We start from the raw sequence: 13,310 nt of genomic DNA, 5'->3' as shown, positions 1-13,310 counted from the left end.
ATTTTTAATTAGTTCAAAAACACTACCTGTTTATGATATGTTTGGGCACCCATTTCATGATGTCTTATGATCAAGCAAGGGACATTTATGACCAATTTCATGCTATTAAGAGGTAATTTAAGTACCGTTTAGGTCAATTGGCAAACAATAGGTGGCAAATTTAAATTTATTTACTCAGTTTCTGTTTATGAATTGTTGGGGCACAATTTTAACGTTGTAGGATCTCCCTTGGATCTCCCAATTTTCATGCTTTTATTTTCAAGTGCAAATTATGTGTATCATGAAATTACATTTGGAGAAACAGCGCAGGTGTATTAACTTATCTCAGTTGTCTCACACAGAAAATTGTGGCTTTACAGAGAGTGGCATCTAGTGGCTGAAATTGAATATAACTGAAATCAAGTTGGTGGCCATTGCCAAAAGTTAAAAGTACATTTTTAGCAGCCTTTTTCACTTTAAGTCAGATGAAAGCTATACGGTTTATTATACAGAATGCAACTATGTCTAAATCAGAACTAGTCCTATACACAGTCATTTAGGGAGCTCAATGACAACCACAGAGTAAGAAATAATTCCAAAAATCCAAGTGCCATTTTTACTGCAGTAAAAAATCTTACCATGTTATCATAAAAAATACAATGATGCAGACACCACATTACCACTGTAAAGAGGGAAACAGTGTGTTTTACTGTTCATCTGTTTTAAAAAAAACACTGGTATACTTAAACAGCTTAACTGCATAAATCACATATACTTTTTCCTTTTCCATGGCTGATATTACAAATGATGTATGCTAAAGGTCCTATGAAGTGACATCATCGCTGGCAGGCATGCCTGAATGCCAGAGCTGCAGGTGCTGTCATCTGTGACCTTTGACCTCAGGTCCATGTTTTTCAGAGCCTCATCTCTGCGTCATAGTACTCTATAAAGAGAAGAGTGATACACAGAGATACTGCGGGACATCTGTTATCAACCTTAAAGGGGAATTGCACATTATTACATTACATTACATTACAGGCATTTAGCAGACGCTCTTATCCAGAGCGACGTACAACAAGTGCATTAGTTCAAGGTGCAGAGGTGCAAAAGAAACACACTAGAGTGAAGTAAAGATCGTAGTGCCAGAAGTGACCACATAGATCAGGACTCCAACCCTGTAGTGTAACCTGTTCAGCAAACAACAATCCTGCCAAGTACAAACTAGCACTGAAATCACATTTGCCTAATCAGAATCAGACGAAAACAAAAACAACCCTGCCAAATAAAAACTAACGTAATTGTATTAGCCTAACTAGGTACATTGAGCTAAACTATAGGCTAGGGAGGGGTGGGGAGAGGTGCAGCCTGAAGAGATGAGTCTTTAGTCTTCGTTTGAAGGTAGTCAGATTCTCTGCTGTTCTGACCGCCACGGGGAGGTCATTCCACCAGCGAGGGGCCAGCACAGACAGCAGACGGGAGCGGGAAGTACAGACGCGAAGAGGGGGAGGTGCCAAGCGTCCAGAGGTGGCAGAACGGAGAGGTCTGGCTGGTGTGTAAGGTCTGATGATCCTCTGGATGTACATTATAATACTTCTGTGCTCCTTTTCACACCTACCCAGAGTTTTGTGTGCATCCCAGACGGTTTTTAGGTTGCTTGCTTCAATATTTATATATTTGTAGATTTTTGATTCCCGTGTGAGCAAATCACCCCCGCCCCCAATAGAAGCTCCAATAGGAGTCTCCAAGACTCCGGGGTTTGTGACAGCCAAGAAATCAGAGTGCCCTGTTGCTAGGGTTGCCACCTGTCCCTTATAATACGGGATCGTCCTGGATTTTAAAGTAAAATGCTACGTCCCGTACTGATTCAATACGGGACGCAGTTTGTCCCGTGTTTTCGTGCACGTCGTTTCATATATAACACTAGGTCTTCAACGTGCTGAGAATAACATTCAAACCAGTTTTACAAGCAGAGTTGAGAAGTGTAATTTTACTGGTGGTGACTGTGAGCTCCAGACAGATAGGCTCAGCCTCGGGGCGCTGCTGCGTGAGAGTGCATGTTATGTCAGTGTCATCATCGCCGCCTCACTGATTGCCTCGGGAAGTGAAGTGCCTCGCTGTTTTTTATATTTTCACGATGTCTGCAAGTGCGCACCGGGTGAAAAAAAATTTTGCACCCCAAATCATCCTGCAAATTAACCAGCTCTTCTTCTGTGTATTCCGGCTCGAATCGATAGGGAACAGCAATCAAAAACAAAATCTCAGTCGTCCTCAGACATTTTCGGTTTCGCTAGCTAGTAGTAATACAACACTACTTCTACAACCAACCTAGTGTTATTGTCTGCAGGTACGCCCACATCAGAAGTCGCGCAATTATATGCATCCTCGAGTTTGACACTAAACTGCCTGGATCTACTTCCTGCATTTGTGAAGGAAAACAACAAAACAGCGTAAAATATTAACATAATGAAATAACTAATCGAAAAATAAAGGGCGACAAATTCATTAGAAAAATATCAGGACAATATCAGTCATGAGAAGCAGGGACGTTTGTTTACAATGAGCCTAAAGGCTTTTACATAGTCTATAAGAACAGGGCGCATACGCTGTGCGGATGGACAGTCCGCAGTCGTTTGCCCTTTCATAGTCCAGTCGTACCACCGCATGCCCAAGCCCTACATTTCCCACAATCTTTGCACGTCGTTTTCCTTTTCTGCCGGAAGTTACAGACTGTAAACAACATGGCCTCGTCCTTGCCCAGCATTATGATAATTTCTCTCCATGAATTGTCGTTCTTCAGAAAATCTTTATAATCCCGTTGGGATGAACCGTATAGGTGCCTGTACCTTCTCACCTCTTCAGCCAGTCTCTCTTCAAATGTCGACTCCATGTCTGACCCCAGCGGAGTCCGGTCCGTGTATGCTACGTCTGGACCATGAATTGGCCTTGACGTTGAGCTTGATGTTGCTCACACGGGAATCAAAAATCTACAAATATCTAAATACTTAGCAAGCAACCTAAAAACCGTCTGGGATGCACACAAAACTCCAGGTAGGTGTGAAAATGAGCCCAGAAGTATTACAAGTGCAATCCCCCTTTAAATACATTAAGATCTGCCATCTATCTCACAGTAAAAAAAAGAACAAAAGCAGGAAGAGATTCATTATTTTGGGAAATGGACTGCATTTTTATATAGCGCTTTTATCTATATATTTATATATCCAAAGCGCTTTACAATTGATGCCTCTCATACACACACACTCACACGCCAACGGTGAAAGGCTGCCACGCAGAGTGCCAATCAGCTCGTTGGGAGCAATTAGGCGTTAGGTGTCTTGCTCAGGGACACTTCGACACGCCCAGGGCGGGGGATCGAATCGGCAACATATGGAGCACTAACACCACCCCCACCCTCAAAGTTTGTGATAGCAAACTACTCCCTTAATACCATACCCCCAAAGGTCTGTGCACAAACTTTAGTACGTGTAGTAATGTAGTAATACATGTCTGGCCACTTTTTTGGGCCAGTTTTGATTCACAGTTCTCTACATGGACCTCAGTATGATTGAATTTGACACCACTGCTTTAGATATTTCTCAAGTATCATATCATAGAAATGTTTTTTTTAATTGTGCTTTCATGTATAGAATCTGTTGCATAGCAAAGTGACACAACCAAGAGAATTCCTACACCATTTTTTTTTTGACAAAAATGACAGAACACTATAGCTCTCATGTCATCTTTAGACTCACTATCAGTAGGCCCATTGATCTGTGTAAATCTGGAGGTTAGGGAGTGGATGCCTGTGATTGGGTACCTGCAGCAGGTGGGACATCAGCCCCCACAGTGCCAGTGGCGCTGGGTGGGGGTGGTGGTGGGACAGCCTTTCTGTAACAATAGTAATGTGTCAATCAAACCACTCTCTCCAGCTGAATGGGTCTCCTCCCAGTGCATGCACCTGAGACTGTATGCACCTCATTCATCACAAACTCATATATACAGATATGCACATGTTTTTGCTTGTGTGTCATTATAAACATGAGCATCATTCCAGCGGTAGAATAACAGTACTATAATACAAATAAATAACAGTTATAGTTGTATATTAGTTGTGAAAATGAACTTGTCACACAGAGGTTGCAGGTTTGATTCCCAGGTAGAAAGGGAACTTGAATCACTTGAGGCCATGCAGCTGAACTGCATCAGTAAATGTCTGGCTGTGTAAGCAGATTGTATGTGAAAACGCAGGCTTTGTGAGTCGCACTGGATAAGAGCTTCTACTGAATGGCTATACATAATCAGTGTTATATACAGAGGGAAGCGTATGTCTGTGTATATGTGCATGGCTAACGGAGCGTGCGGTACAGTTGTTCAGATGTGCATTTTACCTGTCCCTGCGGGAGGAAGGGCCGGGTTCCTGGTGCTTGACTGGATCCTGGTACACAATGGTGGGCTGCGGGTGGGTTCGGGGCAGGGGCATCCATCCGGGGTAGGTGGGGACTGAGGCAGGTGGATAATGGTGGTGGTACACCTCTGGATCCTCATCGTCAACAATCACTGGGTGGCTAAGAGTCTGAGTAAAGTCCAGAATCAAACTTACCCTCTCCAGTCAACCTGTTTCTCTCTGGATTGAGAGGAGCCATGGATCTTCAGAGATAACATTAAACGGGAACTCCAGCCAAATATCTTTATTTAATACAGCAATACTCAAAGCTGGCAGTACTGCTGGTGTTCTTTTCTACCTGATTGATATGACTGATTAATAATACTGACTGTCCAGATTCACATGTTGTCTTAGGGCTAAGCCAGTCCCTGATTAGCAGGGAGGAATGAAGAGCAGCAGTGAATGAATGAGAGCAGCGCTGGCCACCATATATTAATATCCCGCTCTAAAGAATAATTAACTCATTTTTAATGCCCCACTTATAAGACGTCATTACCCAAATGGCTGTTGTAGATACAGATCAAAGGTAGTAGTTCCATGCAATTCAGCGATACCGCTGAATAAAAACAGCAACACACATGGAGGTGCCCTAGATCTGCATTTAGAGAAAGCAGAACCATCAGGTCTTCAGGAGGGCATGATCAGAGAGGAGAGGAGTGTCGTTAGAGAGAGTGTGAGGTAGCGATGTGGATGTGGCGTACTTCTGGGCCAGGTGCAGTCTGGGAGTAGCCGAATGCACTGAGAGCCGACATGGTCATGTTGTTCATGATGACCTGGTGCATTTGAGTATTCTGGATCATCATCAGCTCTACCAGGTCTGCCCCACACACATACGCACAAACAGATGCACATGCGCACACACACACACACCAAAGAGAGGTCAGCTCAAATTACATAGATCCATCTCTTTTTTTACATTTTACATAACGCACATTTTTAAGAATATGGCACAGCCCGACAGGAACACGAACACACACACACACACACACACACCCGCATACATATTATCAAGCATATGCACAAAGGCACACACACCACACACACAGAGTACTAGTAAACTGTGAGTACAGTCTGCGAGTGACAGGCTCCTGTCTGCCTCTACCTTCCTTCACATGTCCTGGGCGAACGGCAGGCACTGGAGACGGCACTGCTGATGGAATCTGCTGTAAGACAGTGGTGGGCTGCTGGGAAATCTGACAAGCAATAATGGAAAGAGAGTTAGCCCCTGGAAAGCATTTCCGCAACCAGTACAATGAAATTATATAATCTTATACAACAGGCTAACTACACTCACTGGCCAATTCATTACTCTAGCTACACAGTATGCAAATAGCCTGCTCCTCCAGTGAATCGTGGTTGCCACTCAATACAAAAAGCATGTAGACAGGGGGAAGAGTTTTATCTTTTCGTTCAGCCAAACTTTACAATAGGCATGATGTGTGATCTCAGCAACTTTGACTGTGGTATAATTGTTGGTGCCTGACGCGGTGGTTCCAGCATCTCAAAAACAGTTGCCCTCTTGGGCTTTTCAGGCTCCACAGCCTCTAGTCTAGACTTAACAGAGAAAGGTGTGATAAACAAAAAACAAACAACTTTTTTAATGAGAGAAGTCACAGGAGAATGGGCACTTGTGTTCAAGCTAACAGAAAGGCCACAGTGGTGTGCAGAAGGGCATCTCTGAACACACAACCTTTAAGCAGATGGGCTACAGTAGCAGAAGACCACTCCGGGTTCCACTCCTGTCAGCTGACAATGCGACAGTGAGTACATGATCACCAAAATAGATGACTGAAGATTGGAAAAATGTTGCCTAGTCTGAAACATCTGGATTTCCTCTGCTGCTGACCATGTGCATCCCTTTATGACCACAGTCCACCCTTTTTCAAATGGATACTTCCAGCAGGATAGTTCGCCATGTCACACAGCACACATCATCTCAAGCTGGTTCCACAAAATAGCAGAGACTTCAGTTTACTCCAATGGCCTACACAGTCCCCAGATAACAATCCCCCTTGGGCAGGTTTTGAGTTTTGTGGGAGCCAGTGGGAGCTGAGCTCCCATAAGGAGGGCAGTAAAATCATACATCTGTGGGGGTCGCTAATACATTACCAACAACCATTATTTTAATCACAAATAATGCATTTTTCAATGTAATGAGTATTATTTACGTTAACGAGATAAATAGGCTAAAAGAAACATGTTTTCCAAAAGAACTAAACGCACCATATTCTCTCGTGAATAACAGTATGGCTGCACTTCACCACCAAGCCACCATGGTGCGCAGTAGAATATTGCCTGTTCCTGTTGAGAGCGCGCGAGCCACAAACGTTCGAACCCATTTGGAAGAACAAGCCACTACATGTATCAGCCAACACTATCTTTATAATATATTGAATAGAAAGTAGTAGCATAGACTAGCTACCATGCCACCGAAAAAAGGCCGCTGCTGCCGGGTCTACAAGCCTGGCTAGTTTCGGTTTTTTCACAAAGAAACAAAAAACAGCTTTAGACAACTGGAATTCACCTGCTAGCATGACAGCTAGCACTAGCTTTGCTGCTACGAAGGATGCTACCAGGCCAAGGGGCAACAACTCGCCTCTATGAGTGAAGCCTTTTACCCCAGTGGCTACTGTGTGAACTGCAACGCCTGGTTGCAAAAAGAATTTGAAACCCCACCCACCCAATGTTAAGTCAATTGGGAAAGCCTGAAAAGAGGCCAATTTTCTCTGAGGAAATATAAAGTCAATAAATTTTTTACACAGGAAATGATGGTTTAACTAGTTAATCCCATCCCTTGTAATGTCTCCCCTGGGTCTGGTTTTTAAACATAATTCCACCAAAATTTCCAAATCTGGGTTAATTTCAGTGCGTGCAATGTGGTTTGTCCTACTACCGTATGACCATATTAGGATTTCCCCATCCTTGCAGCCATGCAGAGTGCTCAGCGGCAGGTGTGATGCTGTGTTGTTTTATTCCGACTGGCTAGCTACATACGATCTCACCATTTAAAAGTCCAAGGTCTGAAAATGTTGTGTGCTGCGTTCAACTGGTACTAACCGCTATTCGAAGGATTCTTCTCTCCAGTTCTTTCGGTTAATAGATTTGAGACATTTTCAGATAAACAAGGTTCTATGTCAAAATGCGATTTCTGACCAGTTTGGTGTCTCAGTTGATTCTCATAAAGTCTCATCTTTCATAATTTGTATATGTTGTTGGTGAAATCAGATTTGTAAGCAGTTTTGAAGCTTCTTTAAGAAGACAAGCTAGCAGGATTTACTTAGCTAGGGGGAGCAAGCTTAATGTCTTGCTACCGATCTGTCTAGCTAACTTGCTAGCTAGTTATCTGGTGATATATCTGTCTAGCTATCTAGAGTTCTTAACTAGCTAGCTAGTTAGCTAATCATCTATTGTATCTATTTTTCTATGTAAAAATCTTAACACTAAACATATCTTGCACAATTAACTTTTTTGAAATGTTATGACAGTACTGTTCTGCGGTTGCAAGGCCACGCTTGTTGTCCAGACGTGGGCGTGTCTAATTATCATGTAAGGTAGTCTGGGTGGATTTTCCTGTAGTCGTGGACTTCTGTCTTTCGCTCAACTGCGCTTGCGTTGGTTGCAATGGGCAATGTGGCTGCGCCCTATTTTGGGTTTCATGCGCAAGTGAGCACTAACCATAGCAAATCAGTGGGTGGCGTCATGAAGCACTTCGTCCATATTTTTATACGGTCTATGTACCAGACCTAATTGTTGCAAGTACCTAGTGGGCTGCTGTGTGTGTGTGTGTGTGTGTGTGAAAGTGTTGGACCACGTAATGAGCAGTGAAGTCTCTCTCTCTCTCCTCTCAGAAAACGCACCCATTAGGCTATATAATATTCAGCTTTCCTGAATTGTTGCTTTATATTTCGTGTGATAATTATGTTTATGCTAAGATTTCTTTTCAGCTATGCCAGCTAACATTAGCAAATGTAGCTGTTAGCTATCCTCCTTGTAAGCCAGGCAAAGGTAATTCATACACTCAGTAATTATACACATAAAATATAATAATATAAGAAACTTACTTTGTGGATATCCTCCATACTGCTCCGTACTGTGCTTGATCGAATTGTGGGGACTGCTCAACGTATTTTTAAGTTGCATTCTGTCGTGCATTTTTTTTTATTATAGCTATTTGCTAAAGTTGCTATATGGTGCTAGTCAACTACAGCCTTGGCCGAAGTGATAATACCATGCCATTCTCAGAATAATATATATTTTCTTTTATTTTGTACCGCATAGGAAAAGTACATGTGCTTTACAAACATACATTAAAAGACATTTAGGATATTTTAACAGGCGCAGTTGCGAGCGAGCCTGTTACCAACAATATCCGTTCATCACGCCATTGCGGGCGAAGTTGCGAGCGAACCTGTTTCCAACAATCTTTTTATCGCTCTGTACAGCAATAAATGCAGATCCCGCGCAGCAGTTGTCATGTCATCTTTACAAGAAAACACAACGCAGAGACAACCCTGCTACAAATGGACAGTGGGAACTGCTCCAGGGTTCAGTCGCAGTTATTTGCAAAATCCACTCTGTTTTTGAGCCCAATTCAAAAAGTTGTCTGGTTTAAAATGCAGACTGCAGACTCTTGTGTTGTTTGACACTAATGAACCTGATAAAAATTCTACCCACTTGTTTTTTACATTTGTGTCCTTCAGGATTGCGTGTAGTGAGTCAGTATTTGTGCATCCTTCAACACAACAATGTTGCTTGCAAGGTGCCATGTTTGCCAGACTTGACAGTGGCAAATGCAGCCTAGCCCTCAATGTCAATCATAAGCAATACACGCTGTGATAGGCTGCATGCAAATGAGACCGCTTCCTGACGTCAAGAAGCGACAATTTAAAAAATGTAGGAAAGAAACACAGTAGGTGGCGCAATGTTTTTTAAAACACCAATTTCTATAATTCAAAACAAAAAATTATAAATTGTAAATGATTTGATAATACAGCTGACACTGCCTATTTTAGCACCAAGGGTAGTACAAAATATAAGAAGCAATTTCAGTCCAACTTTAACCAAAATCCCTAAGTAATGTTTCCAGCACCTTGTTGAATCCAAGCCACTAAGAATTCATGCTGTCCCAGAGGCAAACGGGGTTCTTCCTAGTAGGTAGGTGTACCTAATACAGTGGCTGGTGAGTGTACACTGTTACTCTCATCTCTAACCTGTAATATATTGTTAACTTTTGTCCATTTGATACGCATTTCTTCGCTCCTGCATTATGTGTGATTTGAAGGATAAAATCATGTAATTAAAACATTTAAAATGTGCAGGAATCTGACAAAAAGCCCAGTGCGTTTTTAAGATAATATTGAATCTACATTGTAAATAGGATGGTTTAGTGACAATAAGTGACATGGGTTTAAAATAAACACATATTTTATTTCGTAAGTTGAAGAGCAAACGTCGTAGGCGGACAAAACACAAAACCGGCATTATATTGAAACAATATAAAAAAATTTTTTAAAAAAGACGTAAGCAGGTTACTCACGGGTTGCTGAATTATCTGCACATTTTGAGGATCTGGATACAACTGCTGTGTCTGAGCGTATGTGTCATCTGGCCACGACATCGGAATCAACTTAAGAAACGGAATAAACCTGAGCAGGACGTAAGTGGCACCGTGCTTCAGTGATACAGCTTCACCGTGGAGCAGGTGCGCCGGTTGAGTTGTCATAGCGTCAGGATGAAAACACTAACAATAAACAATCCCCCAGACGCGTGGCCACATTTTCTACAATGGCGACAGTGCTTGCACTTATGTGCACACCGCACGTCTGTCAAAAGGAAAACAATATAATTACCGAGAACAACACTATTTATAGCCAGCTTTGTCTGCAAAACACATAACTGGCACAGTCACATCAGTGCAAGAGTCTGGAAGAGACGTAAAAACAAATGCGATTTAAAGTAGGCTAGGCGTAATAGGTTGACCATGAAGCCGAATCTACTTTGACAACGCAGAAAGGCGCAGAGGGGCAGGTGATTGGTCACCCGGCCTTTGTTCTCTTGATGACCAAGTGGTCCTCTATTTATTTAATCTGATAGCACTTACCCCAAAATAAAATACATACCCTCAATGATCAATACACAATTTGATTAATTTTAAATGATCAGAATCACATGAAGCTTCCGTCAATTAGCAACACTGCTCTCGGTCTCTGCTATGTCTCGTCTGTGCGAGTGTCCTTTCGTCTGGCGACTGACATCGAAGATTATTGTAGTTTTGTATCTTGCATTATTTGTAATTATGAATTGCTAATTTAACTATTTTTGTACAAAAATAGTGTTTTATGCTATTCTTCTGACAAGAGCAATATAATGTTATAAAAGCAAAATATATTTATGGCAGAAAATAATAATGCATTTGAAGCATGCATATCTGCTATGCTTTATTTATGGTTTTATAAGTTGTAAGTTGTAAATTGAGTCAATTAATTTTGTCAAAGATGATTAAACAAAAATTGAACTGCTTGGCCATAATGATAAGCACTATGTATGGAGGAAAATTGGTGAGGCTTTTAATCCGAAGAACACCATCCCAACTATGAAGCATGGAGTTGGCAGCATCATGTTGTGGGACTGTTTTGCTGGAACTCTTGGCCTCAACTGTATCACTTTAAGCATGTTTGAGGCGTGTGTGGAGCCTTCTTTTTCTTTGATTCATTATTTTATTTGTCATTTACGTACCCAATTTAAGTCTGAGCGCAGTAATTTTGGAACTTCCCTGTAGGGCGGTTGTAAATTGTTTCTTTGCAGTCCTCTCTCTAAGGGCTCAAATGCTTTATTTCTGTATAAGCTCCCAAATGAGCCTGCGTCTGTTACTTTCAACATTCCAACACTATTTTCCACTTCCCTTCAGGATCGCCAGACCCCTCATGCCAGATACTCATAATTCTAAGATCAAAGCTATAGATGACACTGGGGGGATTAACAACCTCCTTACACGTAGCCGAGGCATAGTAACAAATGTTCATTCGCTGTTAACCACGCTCGCAGTGTGAACCCCCTCCCCCCCCCCCCCGGTGTGATATCTCTGGACTGCGCCAACTCGGTACCTAGATAACTGCTGCGTATCCCTATAGAGCACCACCGGCGACTAGCGGGCACCGTCAGTATTTCAAGGCCGCTCCTTTCACACCAGCGAATGGAGGAAAGTCTAATTTAATAATTAGCAAATACAATTACAATATCCAATAGGTCTAAAAAAAACTCCAAGTAAGTGCAGGCTATTAGAATATTACAGTATCACGTTTCTGAGTTCCCTAGCCTGCACGACTTAGAAATAATTCGTCATCTTCTCGTACCTGACCCTAAGGTAATCATGTTTGACATGGGTATATTTCAATACTCACAACGAAGGTCGGGGTACAAAGTCTATCCACCTTTCTCGCATTGCTAAATAATTATGCAACTAGATCAAAATTGAATTAATATTTACCAACGTTATTGAAACCCGCCCCACAATGGGAAAGGCAGACGTGATATGAAGGTGTGCCCTCCAAACAGCCAATGACAGCTCAAACCGCTCTCTCCCGGTTCGGTTTTTAAATCAATGACCATCGAGGCTAGCCCTCTTCTTTCCTCCGTACCCGATCCGTAGCTCACGTTGATTTTTAGGAAACTACCATCTAGCCTCGGTGTCCCCGCCGAATAACCCTGGATCGCTGTACCGTTGGACTTAAGAGTCTTTGCACCGCTTCGGAACCGTGTGTTTACGCCTTGAAGTACTGACGGGCTCGTGTTGGGAGACCGGTGTCGCCGATCAAGCTGGCCTGTCTCAAGCTGCATCCTCCGGCTTTGAACTTAGCGTGTGCTGCCTCAGCTGGGTCTCGGGGATCACTTTCTCCTATCTCTTTCCTCTCTTCCTCTAGTCTCCACACTCCGACTCGTAAGTAACGCCATAAGTTTAAGCTACCGTTAGCTATTTATGTGTACATCCATACAGAGCAATCAGTAGCAAGACAGCGGCTAGACCGTAAACCTAATTGTATGGTTAAATAACTTTGTGCTATGAGTCGAGTGTAACTGATTGTTGTATGTCTCATACTAATCATAGGCTACGTGCGTAAAATGGTATTCGTTCATTCATAGTGAGTTTCTGTGTTTGCGATACCCAGCAACCTTGTTGAGAGCGTATCGCTTATGAACCCTAATACTAATACTATAACGTCTTACTAGTCACTTCATTCTACAATATGTACTGAATTGTATCGTGCTATACTGTGCCAGTATCCTAATCTCATATTACAATCAAACTGCTTAACGTATAATAACAATTATTGGTCATTAAAGCATATATTTTTTATATATGTGAAGCGTCAGGGGAACAATAGTTTACTTCAGGTGTGGATGAGTGAAGAAGGGGTAAGCAAACTGAAGGAAAAAAGGGAAAAGAAGAGGAAAAATTGAAAGAGTTTAGGATTCTTCTGCATGTGTTTTGATGAATTATTGAAAATCACTACATTTTTTATTTTAGGGGAACAATGGTAGGGATGCATTACATTACATTACATTCATTTGGCAGATGCTTTTATCCAAAGCGACGTACAAAAGTGCATTTTCATGATCGTAGACAACTGCTGAACACGGGTTCAGTAAGGTACAATTACTTATTTTGTACAGCTATTTCTAGCCGAGAACAATGAACACTATCCTGGTCTAACATCTGCAAAGCCAACTAGGCAGAAGAATAAGCTACAGTATTAGGACAAATACAATTTACTAAGAAGTGCAGGGATGGGGCAACATGTAACAAGTGACAGGAAAAAAGGTTTTTTTTATTTTTTTATTTTTTATTTTTTTAATTATAAATATTTATACAGCGTGGTGGTGGTTAGTCTAG

At 41.9% G+C, this 13,310-nt stretch overlaps 1 protein-coding gene across 3 annotated transcripts; it reads right to left on the bottom strand.

Annotated features, from left to right (window-relative positions):
• Positions 1-572: 572 nt before the first annotated feature.
• LOC135243736 (proline-rich protein 29-like) lies at positions 573-10,513 on the bottom strand. 3 transcript variants are annotated; one of them, XM_064315736.1, is made up of 6 exons: positions 9,957-10,513; positions 5,523-5,613; positions 5,122-5,237; positions 4,365-4,549; positions 3,794-3,864; positions 573-952 (listed from the first exon to the last, which is right to left on the bottom strand). In XM_064315736.1, the coding sequence occupies exons 1-6, from the start codon at positions 10,140-10,142 to the stop codon at positions 894-896; spliced, it is 708 nt and encodes a 235-aa protein (XP_064171806.1). In that variant the 5' UTR covers positions 10,143-10,513; the 3' UTR covers positions 573-893. The 3 variants fall into 3 exon arrangements, with proteins under 3 accessions (XP_064171806.1, XP_064171808.1, XP_064171807.1); XM_064315738.1 differs by having other exon boundaries at positions 573-922; positions 3,729-3,864; positions 9,957-10,512; XM_064315737.1 differs by having other exon boundaries at positions 573-922; positions 9,957-10,504.
• Between the last annotated feature and the right edge of the window lie 2,797 nt (positions 10,514-13,310).

The sequence above is a fragment of the Anguilla rostrata genome, chromosome 17 (genome assembly GCF_018555375.3).
Source record: "Anguilla rostrata isolate EN2019 chromosome 17, ASM1855537v3, whole genome shotgun sequence".
Lineage (NCBI taxonomy): Eukaryota > Metazoa > Chordata > Actinopteri > Anguilliformes > Anguillidae > Anguilla > Anguilla rostrata.
This window is presented reverse-complemented; position numbering and strand designations above follow the sequence as displayed.

What these genes read in the sequence shown, in the direction of transcription:
- LOC135243736 (XM_064315736.1), bottom strand. Translation starts at nt 10,142, where the DNA reads ATGACAACTCAACCGGCGCACCTGCTCCACGGTGAAGCTGTATCACTG. An exon ending in TGCAGATAATTCAGCAACCC is followed by an intron (nt 5,614 to 9,956) that starts GTGAGTAACCTG and finishes ATTGCTTGTCAG; the next exon opens with ATTTCCCAGCAGCCCACCAC. An exon ending in CCCAGGACATGTGAAGGAAG is followed by an intron (nt 5,238 to 5,522) that starts GTAGAGGCAGAC and finishes TGTGTGGGGCAG; the next exon opens with ACCTGGTAGAGCTGATGATG.